The sequence below is a fragment of the Panthera pardus genome, unplaced genomic scaffold, assembly GCF_024362965.1.
Source record: "Panthera pardus isolate Hobbes unplaced genomic scaffold, ASM2436296v1 HiC_scaffold_2, whole genome shotgun sequence".
Classification (NCBI taxonomy): domain Eukaryota; kingdom Metazoa; phylum Chordata; class Mammalia; order Carnivora; family Felidae; genus Panthera; species Panthera pardus.
Window position 1 is genome coordinate 31,665,721 of NW_026526765.1, and position 20,146 is coordinate 31,685,866.

The following is a 20,146-nucleotide window of genomic DNA, read 5'->3' on the forward strand; positions in this document are numbered from 1 at the left end:
ACTTTGATCCATTAACTACTCATCTATGCTAGCTGCGGAAGAATATAAACAATAAACAATGCCTAGCTGAGATGGAAGTTAGAGGTCCAGCATCACCCTGATGCTGGATATTTTTGATCACTGGGACAAAAACAACTTAAAGGGAATATGAAATTCTCAAATTAGTAAATAAAAATAGGCCTCCCTGGCTTTAAAAGAACATATTTTTAGAAAGTCTAGGTCCTCAGTCAGACCTAATTGGTAATCTATTTTTTGGCTTCCTTTACTGTTAGGTATAAAAACACTATTTTTCAAAGCCAGTTTTTCTCCATAACCATAAGAATTTGTCAGAAGAAAGAGCTTGTAATTAAAAAAAATTTTTTAAATCAAAGAAATGGATTGGAAGATCTCTTAATGTAGGGATCTGTAACAATCAAGAGAGGACAAAACATACTGCAAAAGTTTGTGATTTCAATATTTATTCATTTATGATGAGCCACCTCTGGGTTAGAACAGTTGGGTGTTCACAGCTGGTAGGGTTCTCCTTTTCAAATACTTCTGAAGAAGTTCTTAGGACACCAAACAGGAGCCACAATGTTAGACTTCTGAATAGTCACCCTATAAGTAAAATGTATAAGGCTCTCCTCAGGTTGGGTTTGTTGTTAACCCAGGATTAAGAGTCTAGTTCATAGGCCACAGTGGAATGATGTAAGACTCCGCATCCACCTCCTAGGTCAGAACCTCATTAGTTCTTTGTTGCATTGTCAACATTGCAACCACTGGGTCATCATCTGAGCACCTGAGAAACGAGCACTGGTAACATGAACGTGAAATGCAATCAATCCCTGCTCTTATGGGGCTTCAGTAAGAGGAGAACGCAGGAAATCAAAAAGGTCTCTGTACAAAGGCAACGTCTTCTATACTGAGTTCCACAGCCTAGCTTTCTCCAAGTAGCTAATCTCTCCCAACCATTCCAGTCTGCCTAATCCTGGACTTCTCTGCCCAAAGCTTTCAGTGGCTTCTTTCTATCCCCTATGTTAAAATAACTTCATTAGCTAGCCTTTCAAAATGACCTACAATAGGACCCAGTTTACTTTTAGCTTAACTACTCTCTATTTTCCTACACACTTCAAAGACCCAATTCAAGTTCAGATTCTTTACAAAACCTTTTTTCATCGATCTATTTCATCATCACCTGTGCCCACCCATGGCATCTTATGTATGAAAGACACTGTGCTTTGTGCCCTGATTCCATCCCTGTACCAAACTTAACCTCCTTCGGGGTGGGTCCTACCTTATGCTCTTCTCATAATAACGGTTTTGAATGGTTATTTTTAAAGTTTGAGAGCATGTCATTTTGTTTTTTCTTCTTTTTCTTTTAAGTGACAGTATGGAAGAATATCGTTCAGTTAATTGCCAATAAAAATATGTTCTAAGGGATGCCACTTAGTTTGCAACATGAGTCTCATTTGCAATGCATAAAACTATCCTGTATAAAATGTTGGGGGTGGAGCAAATGGGTCAGGGAACCACTAATAAAGTCCAAGTAATTTAGATTTCTTCTCTTCATCTCTTCCAGAGAAACTGTTGTAAGATTATGAACATTTTTAAACATTCTGGTTTTATCAAATAGAGATAAATCTATTTTGTGACCTAGGAATATGGAGTCAATATGTAAGACCATGTTGGCAAAATCCAATCGGCACATAATTAGTTCTGTTAGCATTCTCTTTCTTAATCAGATATCATCTGCTTTCATGATATTTATCACTTTAATTTATTGTTAGTTTATCTAAATCTTCCATGTTATTTCTTTAAACCAAAAACTCTTTGAAGGCATTAAGTATAATATAAATAAAACTCAGGATTAATCATGTTGTTTTTCATTTCCTTTTTCAGAACTTTCTAGAAGTCTACTGAAGCAGATTAAATAGTCATTGCTTCCTTGCCTATCCCACTGGAATTCTGCTTCATAGCCTGAGTGCTTAGATCTCTGTCAATGTACTTGTTTGAATGTCCGTTACACTTGGAAAGTAGATCATTCAGATATCAATTTACTTTGGGAAGGGGCTACAATAGAGGAGGGGGCGAAGTTGTGTAGGAATCAAAAGGACCTCAGAGCTATGATGGACATTTCAGGATCATCTAATCTTGTATTGCAAAAAGTTTGTGAAGAGTAAAGTCTCCACAGACAAGTGAATTAGAACTCACTGCTGAAAAGAACATTAAACAGGATTCTTCTCTATTGGAGGCTTTGTACGTCTTCATTAAAATGCTGGTTTGCACTGTGCATGTCACAGGGTTGGGGACAGAAGAGAGACCATGCAGCCCCGGCTGCTTTCATCTCAGTGGGCCTGGCCATTTTATGTGAAAGTTCGGGGCTGGCATTCCCGGAGATATTCTGGCAAGTGAGACTTACCCAGTCCTTGATCTGCTGCTGCTTTAATTCCTATGACCTTTTTGGTCATGTAGACTTGCTTGGTAATTCCCTGATGTAACAGACTCCTAGACAGACATTCTTCTCATTATTCTAGACCGATGTTCTTTTTGTCTGGTTACTGCCTCGTCATCTTTTACATTCAAGTCCAGAAACTCATTTACTCTGAGGCATTATATGAACCTCCAAACTAGATAAATACCCTCTGATTAACATCAACTAATAGGCTTTGTGATTAGTTTTAATGTTGGGCTCCCCACTTGACAGTAAACTCCATGATCTCATTGACATTGTACATCTCACTCATTTCTGTGCCCTGCAAATCTCAGGTACTCAAGAAACTGTCAAAACAAAATAATAGTTGTAAGAAGTGATCCAAAATTTCATGGGTAGTTTAACTTGAGGACTGTTTTGGAAGATGTGAGGTTGGTGTTTAGGCCTTGAATCTGGACCTCTTTCTTGGGCAAGTGAGTTTTTCCTGCATCACCCTTTCCTTATCTCTAAAGGAAAATAGTGCTCCATTCTCGTGTAGTTGTCACGGATAGGGTGATATTAAGAAGGCTTGATACACTATAGCGTCCTGCACAGAATGAACAACGTTTTTAAACAAAAACAGGCCTTGGTTAAACGTAACTGAACATCTTATTTGTTTTAAGACTTACTTCACACCAAGCTTATGCCGCTAAATCACAATAGAAAGAATAGAAAAATATTGAAGAAGCCAAGTGGCTTTATAATTAATCATCTAGCAAATACTTCCTTCAGGTAGACTTTTGCCAAGAATTACTTTTCAGCTCTTCTTCTGATCCTAAATAATACCAGAAAGGATCGCATTGCCTATCTTATTGCTCAAATCTAATCTCCAAGCAAAATTAATATATCTGAGTTAGTGTTGATATGTTCCCATGGTAACTTAAGATGCAAATTGGTTCTAGGAGCCATTTATACATTATGCAGAAAAATCAGCAGTCATCTTCCAAGTTTCGAGATGTTCGAGATTTCTGGTTAATTGCCAATTTGAGTTACAGATGCCATTTCCATTACATTGCAAATTTAAAAACAGACACTTACTGTTGGACTATTTAGGTCAGGAGGTGTAGACATGTCCCCAAACAAATCCATCTGGTCAACACCCTTGAAAAAGTATTTGGATTAGATTCAGATGTGTCTACTAAAAAATAGTACTTTGTATATTGTTGTAATTGTTTCCTAAACTAAGACTTAGGAAAACCATTGTCACAATTTTATTTTTATTTAACTAATACAGATTTGATATTAGGCTATTTAGGTCTGGAAGTGTAGACATGTTCCCAAACAAATCCATCTGATCCACACTCTTAAAAAAGTCTTTGGATTAGATTCAAATGTGTCTACTAAAAAGATTACTTTGTATCTTGATATAAATGTTATACTAATGTTTAGGGAAATAGCTGTCATAATAGGACGTCCATACGTATTCAATGCAGATTTGGCATAAGCAACATCTATAGGAAGTAAACCTATGTTCAGGCAAATAGGAATCATAAAAAATAACATACATACCAATTTTAGTTTGTTAGCTTGGTCATCAAGGGTCAGGAGGGTCTCACTCCCGTTCTGAAAAGATGGCAAATGTTTAAGGGTGACTTTTCTTATAGAATTTAATTTCTTAGTGTATTGGTTTGCTAAGCAGTTATGATTTTGGCACTGGCCATTCAACTGTACATCTTCTATGGCTAGGGGAATCATGAACACATGGTCATAAGCTGGTGGGGGAGCATGCTTGGACAGGTAGCAAACAAGGACTTATACACATCACATGTGCAATTCATAAGACATAAAGACGCAGTTTTACCTCTACTGCCTTGTTGGCTTCTTCCATCTAAAAAGAAAGACACAAACTCAGTGATCTTAGTAATTACAGTTAAAGGGAGTTAAATTAGTATATATATATATCTATAGTTATACACACACACACACACACACACACACGTATGGGTTCACTGGCACAAGGCAAGAGAGAGTCTTGCATATTATTTCTGCTCTACATTTCCTGGCCTGCCCTTTTCATATCAATACTAGATTTGAATACAGTTTCTGAACTTAAATTTGGTCGACCTGTATAGTCCTTAGAACCAATGTGAAGCTTGTGGGGACAGATAACAAAAGTCAGGAACAGAAAATCAGGTACCTAACTATAACATCCATCAATTGCTGTATTGGAAAAATAGACAATACATTTCTATACTTTCTATACTTTGAAGAGCCACAAAGAAGTCAACTCTGCAGACATGCCATATATTTATTTACATAATGTTCAAACATGGTCCTGAATATAGTCTTAAGTGTAACAGAGCCAATAGTGGGTAATACTTGCCTTTTTCTTTTCTTCTTCCTTTTTCTTTACATTATAGATAACTTGAAAGAGGTCTTTAAGATCAACAACTAATGGCTCAGCCTAAAGCAAGAAAAAGCATCTTTATGAGTATTTTAATCTTACTATTTTCTTCTCTTTGTCCCCATTAGTTCTGATTAGTACTGTTTCTTCCTTTCTCTTAAAGTTCCTTACTATCCTCCCCCGGTTTAGAGGGAATCACCACTACCTCAATCCCCACTGCCAGATACATACAGGCCGGCAGAGTTAATAAGTATTTAAACAAAACAAGAAGGATCATGATAGTTTTCCAACTGCTTCAGGATTTTTGGGAATCATTCACTATTGTTCTAAAATCAACATTCACCTTAGGAGAAAGTCCATTCTAACAATCCTTGTCCATACACAATATGGGTGTCAATGACATTTAAAAATGATTCCTGGGGCACCTGGGTGGCTCAGTCGGTTCAGCAACAGACTCTTGATTTCAGCTCAGGTCATGATCTCACAGTTTGTGGGTTTGAGCCCCACGTTGGGCTCTGCACTGGCAGCACGGAACCTGCTTGGGATTCTCTGTCTCTGTCTCTGTCTCTCTCTATCTCTGCCTCTCTCTGTGTCTCTCTCTCAGAATAAATAAATAAGCATGAAAAATGATTCCTAAGACCGATAAAGATAGTCATCTTCCGAGTCACTGTTTAGTCCTCCTACATCTAACTGTCTCTAGCAAGCTCTCTAGTTGAGTGACAGACACTCTATGATGAACTGAGGACAAGTCTCCCTCCAGGTGTATCTCAAGGCTTGGAGCTTACCTGTTGTCCTGTTTTTATGGCAAAAAACTGATGCTGGCCTTCTCCTCCACACACATAACCAAATGCCCGGTTGTCTGTCACATCACGGGCAATGAAAGAAATTTTATTTACTGGGTGTTCATGCTCTATTACCTGAAAAATAAACATAAAAAATGTTTTATTGTTCAAACTAGAATCTATTTATATGGCAGCACGATGAAGCATCAGATATTTGGGCGTATATAAAAAAGCCAAAACACTTGAAGAAAGAAATTTTTGCCTCTGGTTGAAGGTTAGAGCTACATTTATTCTTGTTAGTAAGGGCTCCAAAAGGAACAAAGAGGAGAAAACAGAAGTGGGAAAAACACTTCCTAGAATATTGATACTTGATTATCTCCATCCCAAAGATATGATGCCACATAGCAAGAAAGGATTGAGGACTGTATTAGGAGACCACGAATTTCTAAAGCAAAGATGGCACATTTCATTGCTAAACCATCTATGTGGGTCGACTTTCCCAACTCAAAGTCAAACTTAGGTGAACAGCATAACTAAGTTCGTTATGGGATCTTTCGACAATGGCTCTGAGTGGCCAGAAAATCATCTGAAGTATTGTTAGAACAATCATCCCCAGAACATTCTGCAAGTTGCCAAATGCTCGTATCAGGTTTTTCCCATGTCCACCTCACTATCCACGAGTTGCCTGGGGCAGGGGGTTATTGGTTTAGTGGTGCCTTCCCATCTATTCCCTCCACTCCCCTTTGTCTTGATCCTTTCAAGCACACAGCAGGGCTCAACCCTTCAAGGATATCTGTAGGTGGTCATAACATACCTTAGTTTTTGTCTAGATGCCTAAGGCCACTGGAGAGTATACACTGGATATCTTAGAAGGTTTGGGGAGCAAGGGAATGCTTGAGGGAAACCTGCCACCATTCTCTGATGGGCTTGGGAAGATAACACTTGAGAGATGAGGGACAAGAGAAACAGCAGTGCACAAGGACGAGCAGGGTAAGTGAGCGGCTGCCAGGGTTCCAAGGCTTTGTATTTGACCAGTGGATTTTGCATGATAGATAACAGACATCTCTACGAAGGGATGGTTGATAATTGGAGGTCTCCCAATAGTACGTTAATACAACAGAGTACCTTGATTTACAGAAACGCAAATGAGCTACAAATAACATTTTAAGTAAATACATCTCATGATGTTATGTTGAGCAGAGAAAAAAGTCCCAGAGAACCTGTAGTATGACAGTTTTTTGATACGGTGGCAGAAAAACAAACAAAATAAGTAATACCTTTCATATGCGGTCAAACAACAGCAACCACAAGTAAATGAACAAGTTTATACCTACAGGATGAGAGATTATAACTGCAGGTGAGGAAGAAGGGAAAAGAGAGAAGAAAGAAAAGGTAGATGTGTTACGGATAATATTCTAGCTTCGGATTAGCCAGTAAGTTTGCAGGTAATCAATATATTAAAATGAGACCCAGGCATAGACCTATGACAGCTTCACAAACCAGGAAGTAGGGTTAATCTAGTTCTGTGTACTTGAGGTCTAAAAAATGCCGAAGTGATATTTATAGCATATCTGTGTTTATGCTATATCTGTGTTTATGGAGGCTCACATCCATTACAGAGAATAAATTTCAAAATAAAGTGTCTTGACTCCTCAGTTCCTACCCTATTTTCTGCCTGTTTTCTCTAGAAAAGTAACATGTATTATTATTTTCTTTCCCCCACAGAATTTTGAAAAGGGAAACAGAGAACTGAGAGTTAAGTCACATCGTTTGTGAGACTCAGGTGGTCAGAAAGGTGTCAGTGAAAGCGGATTCTTACCCCAGTTTTCTCATCAATTATTTTTATCCCAGAAAGGGAAATGTTGACCCAGATCCTTTGTTTGTGTTGTCCCTGAGACCGACCAGCTGCCGCCATTCCCTGATGAGAGTGGGAAAACAAGAAAAATCTAGTTAAAACTACCCTATGATGCTTTGGATACTAAATCATTTAAAAGATAGTTTTATTTTCAGCCTGGTTTGCCATCTATGAAAGGATCAGGCACCTTTCAGAATAGATGCAGAATGAAATAGAAGACACTGAGCCAGGACATCGTGAGTTAGCTGCGTGAACTTGGATAAGTCCTTCTGATTCTCTCGGCTTCAGAATACTCATTGGTAAACACAAGACTGAATTAGACCTTCAAAGATGTTCCTTCTAGGTCTTGTCTTACTTAACAATTATTATTTATTAGGTTCACATAGTGACAGTACTAGAATTTAAAAATTAAAAAAACCAAAAGGCTAATACTGAAGAGCCATAGTTTCCAAATAGAGACCTGAATTTTATTTATTTTTGGAATATTTAAAAATTGTTTAAATCTTTATTTATTTATTTATTTATTTTTTAAATTTTTTTTATTTTTGGGACAGAGAGAGACAGAGCATGAACGGGGGAGGGGCAGAGAGAGAGGGAGACACAGAATCGGAAACAGGCTCCAGGCTCCGAGCCATCAGCCCAGAGCCCGACGCGGGGCTCGAACTCACGGACCCGAGATCGTGACCTGGCTGAAGTCGGACGCTTAACCGACTGCGCCACCCAGGCGCCCCAAATCTTTATTTATTTTTGAGAGAGAGAGAGGCAGAGTGTGAGCAGGGGAGGGGCAGCGAGAGAGGGAGACACAGAATCTGAAGCAGGCTCCGGGCTCTGAGCTGTCAGCACAGAGCCCGATGTGGGGCTCAAACTCACAAACTGCGAGATTATGACCTGAGCCGAAGTCGGACACTTAAGTGACTGAGCCACCCAGGTGCCCCTAGAGACCTGAATTTTATCCGAATACTTCCAGGACCTAAAACTTGATTTGCCCAAAGATAGAGTCCCGCAATACTTGATTAAGCCAGGTCTTTAGAACAGCAGACAAAATATGTGAACAAAGTCATGTTTCCTCATAAAATGAGGTACCACAGGATCAATTATGTGATTAGAAATGTTTTTCTTTCAAATAATTGAGATATAAGTAAACACAAAATTCTGATATAATTCCCGCTGTTGGATATTTGCGTAAGATGGAGACAAAGCATGCTTTCCCCTTTTACCTTTAGTTTCATCATAGAATCTTGGCTCATTTTATCCCCTCTTGCATCGGGCACATCATCAATGCCAATCAGCTTGGCCTTATATTTTACACCATCACCTTTGAATCTGGCCAAAAGATACTCATCTGTCTTTTCAGAGCCTGAGGAGGGGGGGAAAAAAGGATAAAATTTATCTAGGATAAAATTTATGAACGTCTTTAAATATCATCCCCAGGGTATGACCAAGTATGTTCCAGAATCTCCAAATCTGAGTAGTATAAATACTGGTCATATTACAGTTGATCAACTATGCAATGTTCTATCTTTATTCTTACTTCCTTTGAGTGAAAGCATGTTCTGTGATACTGTATATGATGTTGGGGTGGAGAAAAAATAAACTCTTAAAGGTACAAAATGGACTGAATTATGGGAAATTTATGGAAATATATGGAGTGGGATTTGGGGATATCCTTCATCATAATTAAAAAAAATATCTTTAAAAGGAAGTAAGGAGGATAATGCCTTTTTTTTAAATAAAGAAAAATAAGCCATTTCTCTATTTGTTAACATTTTGAACTGTCAATAAAGCAGAAGAAAATTGTGAGTAAATTCCTTTGAAAATTATTAAGATTATTATCTCATCTTTATAACTTCTTTTGCTTTTCTTGAAAAGACTGTTCAGTCTCATTCCCATAGCTAACGTATACTAGCAAAAGGCAAACAAACCAGGGCACATTCTCAAACTACGAATGATTAAGGATTCTGGCACTTTCTGGTGGTACTTCAGGTCAAGAGAACAGGGTCTAATAAAATAAAGATCTTGGTTTTTGAAAAACGGCTACTTCAGTAAAGCAAAGTGGTGAACAGGTTCCTGAAAGATAATCAAAGAATAATTGATAGTTGTGTTTATCAACCAAACAAGCTGCTATGAACGCTCCCCAGCAAGATCCAAGTTGGAGCAATCACCCCCTCCAGACACAGGTCTTATTCGAAGTGGAGCAAACTAATCTCTGCCAAAGTCCAACCTTCCTGCTGAGGAGAACCTGACATGAGGCGGAGGTTGAAGTGAGGCAAGGGCCAGCTCTTGCCTCATTTACCCCGAGCCTCACATTTCTTCAGAGGTAGCCAACCCGCGCTCCCCTCAGCGGCCTCAAGAGGATTGCTCCATACCTTTCTTTTTTTCCTTCTTCGACGGTGCTTTTGGTGCAGCCTGTTGGTCAGGCTGACCATTAGTTGTGCTCGTTTCTACTTCGTTAGACATGGCAAGAAGGCAGACAGCCAACTCCAGCACCAGCAGAAGGCTAGTGACACCAGGCGATCCCCGCAGTCTCAAACGAACATAACCTGCTACAGATACCTGTAGGCAGAGTTTAGAGGCATAATGAGATCGTAAGACAGCAAATCCAGACTTTGTGCTAAAAGGCTTATAACCAGTGATTTAGGAGTGTATTTCTTCAGACTCATTTTGTTCTTTCTGAATAAACAAACAGACTGAATTCTGAAGAGGAGCGGGTAGGACTGTTTCCTTTGTAGTTTCCAAAATGGAAAGAGGGTGTTTACTAGATTTAAAAAAAAAATTTTTTTTTTAATGCTTTTATTTTTTTTTTTTTTTGGGACAGAGAGAGACAGAGCATGAGCAGGGGAGGGGCAGAGAGAGAGGGAGACACAGAATCTGAAGCAGGGTCCAGGCTCTGAACGGGCAGCACAGAGCCCGACGTGGGGCCCGAACTCATGGACCGCGAGATCATGACCTGAGCTGAAGTCAGACGCTTAACCGACTGAGCCACCCAGGCGCCCCCTAGATTTTTTTTTTTTAAAGCAATCTAGTAACATTTAATGATTACCTACCTAAGTAGTTTGCATTGGAATTTTGGCATAAAAATCTAGTATTAAAGGTAGGGATCAAAATGTGTCACACATACAGAAATAGGGTTTCATAGCAAAACAGAAATATTTTGGCATTTGAAATTGGACAGTAATGAATCCTGGTTCTTCAAAAACCCGTTTAGTTGCAAAGGCAGTGTCAGGAATAGCGTTATAAACTTTATCTTATTCCCATTGATAAATATAGATTTTTTACGTATTAGGATTCTGGAGATGGCTTCCAGGGCTATCTAGCCGCTATACTTTAAAAGACAAGCATTTTTGACATTAACACTTAAACGTATCAGGGGATCAATGAATTTACGGGATGTCTATTGTGCAATTCATTGAGCGTAAATACTTTTATGCTACTATTCAGCCTTATTATCCTCAAGGAAGTTGTGGTATGTGCTCTTATAAAACTTCTCTATGTATCATGGTAGGTAAAACAGAAAAACTCAGAGTCACTGTAAACACACAGAAGCGAACTAATGTTTCTAAAGGTTTTTTCACGTCCCAGGAGTCAAAGTTTCTACACAGCTTCTGAGAGAGCTAGAGAAAGTTTAACCTTCTACATGGACTGAAGACCAGAGGCACAGCCGAGCCATTCATAGCTTTGTAATCGTGTTAAGACCACCCATGGACTGTGATGCCTGGGTGGCTCAGCTGGTTGAGCATCCAACTTCGACTCAGGTCATGATCTCGGGATTTGTGAGTTTTAGCCCCAGAGCCTTCTTCAGATCCTCTGTCCCCCTCCCTCTCTGCCCCTTCCCTGCTTGTACGCTCTTTCTCAAAAACAAATAAAAGAAAAAAAAAAAAAAAAAAAAAAAGACCATTCGCTAACTGGTACATTCCTCCCACCCCAAAAAAGCTTAATTCTGTTGTTAAAGCATCCATTTATTTGAGCTTCTTAAATTCAAGGACCAAGTCCACCCAAAGAAATACATGCTACTTTATAGATAACTAAAGGATAAAATTTTTGAGGCTCCATCAGCCTAAATTGCACTTTGCTTACTTCATAAATGTCAACATGTTTTCCCCAAGGTCAGTTCTTCCTCTCTCCCTCCATGAGTCTTTAAATGGTCTTTATAGTCTTAATAGTCTTTAAAAACATATATATACAGAAATCTATGTATGACTAATGTTACCTGAATGATTTAAACTGGAGATTTCATTGTTAATTTTGCTCAAAGGTACCTGACTGGTAAGCAGTCAGGGAGACAATCTCTTTACAGGTTAAAGTCTTACATAGCAGAGGACCCAAAGCCCTGTTTACTCAAGACTTAGTCGGGGGCCAGGTATTAGTAGGTTACTCAGAGTAACCCTATGAGTATTTTGATAGGAAAAGCCAAGGCACGGGGTTTTTAAACTATACAGCTGCTGGGGCGCCTGGGTGGCTCAGTCAACTGGGCGTCTGACTTCGGCCTACGTTGTGATCCCGCTGGTCCCAAGTTCTAGCCCTATGTCGGGCTCTGTGCTGACAGCTTGGAGCCTGGAGCCTGTTTCAGATTCTGGGTCTCCTTCTCTCTCTCTCTCTGCTCCTCCCCCACTCACACTCTGTCTTTCTCTCTCTCTCTCAAAAATAAATAAAAACATTAAAAAAAAAACAACAACTATAGAGCTGCTAAGAGGTAGAACCTGGGTCTAACCCAGGATGTCTGGCCCCAAGTTCCTCTCATGTTACACTAATGGATCTCCTATGAGAAGACTCCTACTAGCTACTGAGATGAGCTGTTACATACATGTAGTGACCCCTAAAAAAGACATTTCCAAATTCTAACCCTCGAACCTTTGAGTTTGTCCTTATTTGGGGAAAAGGTATTTGCAGTTGTAAGTAAAGATCTTGAGTTGGGATCATCCTGGACTTAGGGAGGGCCCTAAATCCCATAACAGATGTCCTTATAAGAGAAAGGCAAAGGGATATTTGAAACAAAGAGACACACAAAAGAGAAGGTAATGTGAGTACAGAGGTAAAGAGTGGATTGACACATCTACAAAGCAGGAATGCCAAGGATTGCCAATGTCCACCAGAAGCCGGGAGAGAAACACGGAACGCGTTCTCCCTCAGAGCTTCCGGAAGAAGCAAACCCTGCTGACACCTTGATTTGGGGCTTCTGGTCTCAGGACTGTAAGGAAATGGGTTTCCGTGGTTTGAAGCCACCTCATTTTTGGTGTTTTGTTATGGCAGCCCTAGGAAACGAATACACCTCTATTTTGTGTGCCTTGACTGGTTTCAGTGGTTCCCAAGATTTGTCTCCTGGTGACACGATAAATCTCCTAGTCATATACACACTCTTCCAATTCCAGGAAACTGATAGTTATTTCCTTAACTTCAGAGAATTTATTCCAATTCAAGAGGATATTTGCCCATATTTACATCAGGAGGTGAGACTACACTCTGACCTAAGGAGATACAGGGACAGGCCCTTTCCTTTATAAGTTGCTCAGATCTTATCTTAGAAATAAGGACCCTGTAAGTCCTCCAGTCATCATCTCGTGATTCTTTCATGATTAAACATTTCAACTTAATAGTCTCCTACCCTCTTCTTTTTCTTCCCTTTCTCTCAAAGGACTGTTCATCTCAACTCTACTCTCAGAAACTCAACTTCAGCTGCTGATGGGTCTCCTGACCAAATCCAAGCACTTTGCTCTTCGGCCTTTGGGGGTATCTGATTGCATATATCAGATACCTCTACCTTTTTCTGAGCCTTTTCTCTCCCTACCTTTCGCTCCCATGACAACCTTGGTGCTCCAGTCCATGGCTAGTGTTTGGCTAGTCCATGGCTCCAGTCCATGGCTAGCACCATGGGGTGCTCCACCCCATGGCTATTGGGGTGATCTGGATGTGTTTTTTTTTTTTTAAGTAATGAAGTTCTAAATTTTAGAATAACATTGGAAGCTTTCCTGCTTAGTCTTGGGGTTCCCCTTGCATTTAGCACAAAGACTTAGATGCTTTTGTTTTGTTTGTGAGACTCTTAAATATTTTGCCCCTTCTTATCTTCAATCTCCTTTGTTTTCATTTTTGTAGAGCAAGCCCATATGTCTCATTTCTTTTAGAGTATTATTTGCTTTTGGATCCCTTACCTTTTCAAATATGCCAAATGCCCCTCTCCCCCACATCCAGCCCATCCCAGTTACCTATTTGTCCCTGAAGACAGTAGGTAAGACCTCTTCCTGAAGCCTCCCCACTTTCCCTCCAGTTCAGCTTAAAATAATCTGGGTAAAAGAGTTCATTGGCCATCTTTGGAGCCCAATATTGTACTTTTCTGTAAGATATTATTTCTGATAATAAAATATTTAGGTTATTAAATTTGGCAAATTTTATTCTAAAGTGAGAATATTTAAATTTTTAATGTTTATTTATTTTGGAGAGAGAAACAGAGAAGAGCTGGGAAGGGCAGAGAGAGGGAGACACAGCCTCTGAAACAAGCTCCAGGCTCTTAGCTGCCAGCACAGAGCCCGACGCGGGGCTTGAACTCACAAGCTGCGAGATCATGACCTGAGCCGAAGTCGGACGCCCAACCGACTGAGCCACCCAGGCGCCCCTAAGGTGAGAATATTTTAAAGGAATTTGAGAAGTGCAACAAAACACTTTGAGGGGCTTGGGAGAGGGAATGGTGGTGTGCAGTTTAGTCGCAAAGGTGATTGTGCCACAACCTCACAGCTCAAGAACGGGTCTCAAATCTAGTGTTGGCAGACGGGGCCAAAATGGAAGGGTTCTAAAAAATTTTTTTTAATATTTATTTAATTTTGAGAGAGAGGGAGAGACAAGAGGTGAGCAGGGGAGGGGCAGAGAGAGAAGGAGACACAGAATCTGAAGCAGGCTCCAGGCTTTGAGCTGTCTGCACAGAGCCTGATGATGGGCTCGAACCCACAAACTGAGATCACGTCCTGAGCCAAAGTCAGATGCTTAACCGACTGAGCCACCCGGATATCCCTGGAAGGGTTCTAACGTGAATGGTACTACCCTGGTTTTACAGCAAAAACTTCTCTTTTCAGACATTTAAGTACAACTTCTCACAGCATTGGAATTGTTTTAAAGGCAGTTGGTATCTTTTAATTATATCCTTCCACTGTTCAGGAATGAGCAAGGGGCAAGTTAGAAAAACATAATAGGGAGGAAAAAATTTTTTAGCATAAATTCCCTGAAGAAAAGGTATATAATGTTACAATAACAATGCAAACATAGGTCTGCATTGCAGGCCATGCCATTTAAAATGTATCCATGTTTGGGGGCACCTGGGTGGCTCAGTCGGTTAAGCATCTGACTTCCCCTCAGGTCATGATCTCGAGGTTTGTGGGTTTGAACCCCATGTGGGGCTCTGTGCTGACGGCTCCAGGAGCCTGGAGCCTGCTTCGGATTCTGTGTCTCCCTCCCTTCCTGCCCCTCCCCCATTCACACGCTGTCTCTCTCTTTCTCTCAAAAAGAAACATAAAAAAATTAAAATGTATCCATGTTTGGGTGCCTGGGTGGCTCCATAGGTTAAACATTGGACTCTTTATACCAGCTCAGGTCATGACTTCATGGTTTGTGAGATCGAGCCCATGTCAGCACGGAGTCTTCTCAGGATTCTCTCTGTCCCTCTCTCTCTCTGCCTCTCTGCCACTCACGTATGCTTATTCTCCCTCTTCCTCAAAATAAATAAATGGACTTAAAAAAATTAATAAAATGTGTCCATGTTCCCTGAAATGATCAGCGAATAGACTCTGCTCCAATGCCCCAAGATTCACAGATAAACTCCTTCATGAAGAAATGTGAGAGGTTTTTGAAAATATTTTCATAAAAGCATCCATCCAGTATCACATATACCAGAGTGATAAGCATTTACTTTTCTCCCAAGGTCTAAAGAGCAAACCCCCCCATTACAGGCTTTCTGAATGTCCAATCTACCTTTCAACAAGCAGTAGATGGAAGAAGTCTTGCTTCTAGACTCAGGTCCCCCTGGAGAGAATAAGCAACTTAAACATTTTCAACTCAAATGCATAATAATCCTTCTAACGTTGTTACAGAATTGCCCATTGTTCTCATAAAACCTCCAGCAGGTTTTATAATGAATTGGTTTTGGACAAAGATTGGAGCTGGAAAAGGGATCTGAGGGCCGAAAGGTGCCCTAGTATTTTCTTTGATTACTTTCCCAAGCTAGGGTATTGTTTAAAACAGAACTGTCTAGATTGCATTAATCTGTGTGTTCTGTTTTGAGCTCTAGCAAAGTAAAAGGTTTCCATAAAGGGGAACAAGCAGATACAGGACACCGAGAAAGCCCATAGTCTTCTGATTCATTGGGTTTAGTCCCAGAAAGTCTTCTGACCAAAAAGCACAAAACTAATCAGGAAACACACACAAGGGGTGTTATCATAAAGCAGGGATTAAAAATTAAAGCTCAAAAACATATACAAAAAGCCACATGAACAGCTCTCCATCTAAACCTAGCTGGTTCTCATTCTTAGGGAGGGGCTGCTTCCTTTATTAGGAGCTGGAGGAGAGGAATAAAGATACAGCTGGGAAGAGAGGAGGATCTAAAGCTATTATGTATTCTTCAGTCCTTGTTAAGGCCTAAAATACAACAGAAAGCCCTAAAAGAAACTTTGCTAGCTTCCATTTGAGCAAAGATACATAACTTGGATTCTGGACTTGACACAAACAAACCCCCCTGAGAGAATGCGAGAACTTCCCCTTTCCACGGCACAAGAATCACATGACTAGGAGAGATTTTTGGAGCTTGCAACATCTTTTTCAGTTTCTGAGAAGGCTCTGAGAAATGTATACCAGAAGACTGCCTGAGTCATCTTACCGCCAGTATATCCCTTGCACAAGAAAAAATCTGCTAGTTTGTTTAGCCTTTCAAGTGATTCATGCAAGACGGCAAGTATTTAGAACCCTGGGATGCCCGGTACAGGGATACATTTGTGTAGGGAGGAGTCTGGCTGGTGCCTCCTTATTCTTGTTTACCCTTTCCATCAGCAGGGTTGCATGGGTATCAGCAACGACACTACTTAATGATTCCAGGGTTCGCACAAATATCCTGACACAAGTGTGTCTCTCCCCCCCCTCCCCGCCTCCTCCCCCCCCCCCCCCCCCCCCCGCCTCCTCCCCTCCCCCCCCCCACCGGGTGACCTTATCCTAATTATATAGGGCAGGGAGAAATTTGCTTGGGTCAGTCTCAAAACGCTAGTAAAAGGAGTAATTTAAGGACTTACTTCATGATGGCCCCATTCCACAAATGTTTGAGAATCTGTTTTTAGTGATAAGGAGGATGGGACAAACATTTAACCTACCAAGCACTTGAAACATTTAACCTGACAGCTCTGTGAAATAAAATGTGTCTATTTTATGGGTAAGTTAATGGACTCATTAAAACAAAATCAATCCCTAATAAGTTCCTAGGCTCAAAATGAACCATGATCTATGTTCCCTTTTCTACTATAGATGCTGGTTGCTCTTTTTTTTTTTTTTTTTAAACAAATCATACTGATTTTAATGTGTATTTCATAAGCTGCTTTTAAAGTCATAATCCCACTGACTTTCACATGCCAGTTAATTTTTCAGAAACAGTAACATAAAATAGACACAGGAAAGAGAGTTGAGAAGAGTCAAGAACAAAAAAACATAAACATCTTTGCTAGAGTGTCCAGGACTTTGTACTTGTCAGAAAATATGCTCCTGTGTCCTTTGGAACTTTATGCCTGTCTCAGCTGAGGTACTGAATCAGCATATGTGAAATATTAACCTCTAAGGCAGATCTCGGGGTCCAAGAGGGCAGCAAGCTGCCTTCACCATTATTTTCAAAGTAGCCTTTTGAGAATAAGGTATGTTGCCAGAAACACACAGCAAAGTCAGGCTGTTTCTGATACTTGATGTAAAGCCTTTCTCCTTTAACTGCTTGGATTCCTATGCTTTCAGGAAGGCTTACACTGCTCTGCAAAGGCCCAGTATAATAGACGCTAAGGTTTTTGCAGCTTGTGTAATTGGGGAAATGAGAGTATGTTGATGCACAGTGAAAAGGAGTCCTTAGATTTTCTTGTAAGTGCTGACACTGCTGTAGAGGCCTCAGTAACCAAACACGAGGAAGTATACACGAGGTATGCATTTACCGGGACCATTTTTTCATTGCTTTTAATCGTTGGAAAGGACGCTGTAGGACTTAAGAATACTGAAACGAGAAGCTTTTCCCTTTCTTTGGAACCAAGTCAGGCCAAGAGTTCCCCATACAGTTAATTTTGGGCGGAGGTGTGATGGCATAGCTGCTTTCAGCTTGGGGGTTTTATTTACACTTTCACCATTTCTAGCTCTGTGGCTTGAGGCAACTTATCTAATAATACTCACTTAGGTATGATGGGAATATTGTTTGCAGAGTTGTTACAAGAAATCAGTAAGAACTTATGTGGAAACCTCAGTGCCTACCACATAGAAAGCACACTCAGCAAAGGGTAGCCATGCTTAAATCAAAGCTACATCTTACATACTATGTCCTGCAGAGTCTTCGGTTGTATCCAGCATTGGTTTTCCACAGCAAGTGTTTAAACAATTCTGGAACAACCAGGATCGACAAGTAAACAGCTAGCAAGGACACCCATAGAGGGATGCAGTACTTTCACTAGCAAGGCTTAGGTGAAAAGGTAAGAGAGTTTGTCAGTGGGAGGGCCACCCCCGTTCAACTCTGGCTTTTGAATCTACTCCATATCACCAGAGGTGCTGAGTCAAATCCAAGCCTACATCATTACCATTAGGAGTTTAGAAGGTCTACCTCACATCACCTGGGGAACGTTTACTGGGGGCCTCTTAAAAAGACGTCCATGCTGTTCCCGGATTGATTAAATCCAAACCTCTGGGGAAGGAGACACAGGCACCCATATATTTTAAAGGTTTCCAGATAATTCTAATGTACTGACAAGCTTGAGGTCCCATCATCTACTTCCATGATCCTATGTCTCCTTAAAGAAATACCAGGTGGTTAGATTTTCAGCTGGAAGAAACCTAGGGAATAATTTGGTCATACCCTTTCATTATTAAAAATTAGGGAACTGAGGTCAAGAAAGAATGTATAACTTGTCTATTGTTAAGCAGCTGGTTGGGGTAGAGCTGGTACCAGGAGAAATCTAGATCCTAATATGAGGCTCTACTGTCCTATTCCTAGAGATTATACGTGTCAGGTTTTTTTGTTTTTTGTTTTTTTTTAACTGTTTTTGAAGACTGCACAAAGCCCATTACATACAGATTGAACCAAGAGTACCTTCCATTTAGATATATCAAGCAAAGAACAGGAAGATAGCTTAGCAGAATAGTTTGAACATAAGTTTTCACATACATTTTCTGAACCAAAACCAAAAAAGGATTCTATGTGATCTAACCATACATTATCACTGGATTCTTTTTTTTTTTTTTTTTTTTTTTAACCTAGGTAGCTGGAGTCCTAATTGGTCAAACTGGCTTATTAATGTTGATTTGGCTGCTTAGAAGAAAGTATTTGGCTAGGTTTGAGATGCAACTCACAGATCAAAGGATTCAGATTTATTTCAGTACATTGTCTACTATTCAGTGTGTGGCCTTTTCATGTTTTTCTTTTTTTTAAGCATGATAGGAAGTTTGACTTCTTAAGTTGGCAACTTTCAAGACTTTTGACTCATTATAACCTCTCCTAAGTTTTGTACCCACCACACCCTTTTTTGTTTTTAAAGTAAGTTTTTATTAAGAATATTTTCTACTAGAGCCTAAAAAATAGTCATTATAATAGTGTTTAGGAGAGTTTAAGCTTAAGACACAGCTTAACGCTATCCAGATGAGGGCCCATTCTCTAGACCGGGCAATGCAAACAGTTCACTAGGAATGTCTGAAATTGTTCACAGGTTGAACTGAAGTATTAAGTTTATGCTCAACTTTACAATCATATTACTCAGCTATTTCAGCATAATGGCTATTCAGTTTGAATGCTTAACGAGTTAGAAAAAGAAGAAAATGTAAATTCATAATCAAGATACTCTTGCCTTTGGAAAAGCTGGTTATAAGTTAGTATGTTTGCATGAACAAAGACACGCACAGAGCACTGAGTCTAGAACTTCTCTTTACATTTGTTCAGACTCTAAGAAAGAATGTGGTGTTGAATACCCTTGCGGCCTTTTGACCATGTGGAATTCTTGTGCCCTTGGACAAATGAAGCTTGGAGATGGATTAATTGACATTAGAGTGCATACCCATCTCAACTTTAACATCCCAGCTGATCATTCCACACTAGTTCTTGAACATGACCTCCTCTAGCTTAGACCGAACAGAGAAGAGAAACGGGAATCCGATTTTATCCTTTAATTCACTTCTACAAAGGGACGAAGTGACATTGAAACTTTGGAGGTTTGAAGATCATATTTCTGTAATTAGTTTACATTGGTGGCATTGGATCATTTAGGGTATGTTCTGCCATGGTACCCCTGACACCAGTGACTATCTGGATGTGGCTCAACCAGCCATGGTACGTGTGCTCTGTATATCTCGGGTGAGCTGGGCAGTGCAATGTAGCAGATGCACCTTGACATGGAAAAGAGAATGGGGGGTTTCTAGTCTAGTGAACAGTGTACTTCAACCCAGATTTATCAGAGCTCTGCATATGGAGGTTACTAGGACCTGATCCCCCTTTTTGTTTTCTTATCTTCTATTGTTCCATTTGT

The 20,146-nt window shown here is 40.1% G+C and overlaps 1 protein-coding gene across 4 annotated transcripts in view; it reads right to left on the reverse strand.

Annotated features, from left to right (window-relative positions):
* The window catches only part of DAB2 (DAB adaptor protein 2), a 69,284-nt gene that overhangs the window by 12,400 nt on the left and 36,738 nt on the right, over positions 1–20,146 (reverse strand). For 3 of the 4 annotated variants that reach the window (XM_019464230.2, XM_019464231.2, XM_019464229.2), the window contains exons 2-9: positions 9,797–9,983; positions 8,648–8,787; positions 7,395–7,493; positions 5,579–5,710; positions 4,773–4,853; positions 4,251–4,277; positions 3,959–4,012; positions 3,488–3,550 (exon numbers count right to left, since the gene is read on the reverse strand). In XM_019464230.2, coding sequence (XP_019319775.1) covers positions 3,488–3,550; positions 3,959–4,012; positions 4,251–4,277; positions 4,773–4,853; positions 5,579–5,710; positions 7,395–7,493; positions 8,648–8,787; positions 9,797–9,887 — 687 coding nt within the window. In that variant the 5' untranslated portion in view covers positions 9,888–9,983. The remainder of the gene's footprint in view (positions 1–3,487; positions 3,551–3,958; positions 4,013–4,250; positions 4,278–4,772; positions 4,854–5,578; positions 5,711–7,394; positions 7,494–8,647; positions 8,788–9,796; positions 9,984–20,146) is intronic. The other variant, XM_019464232.2, reaches the window with a different exon arrangement.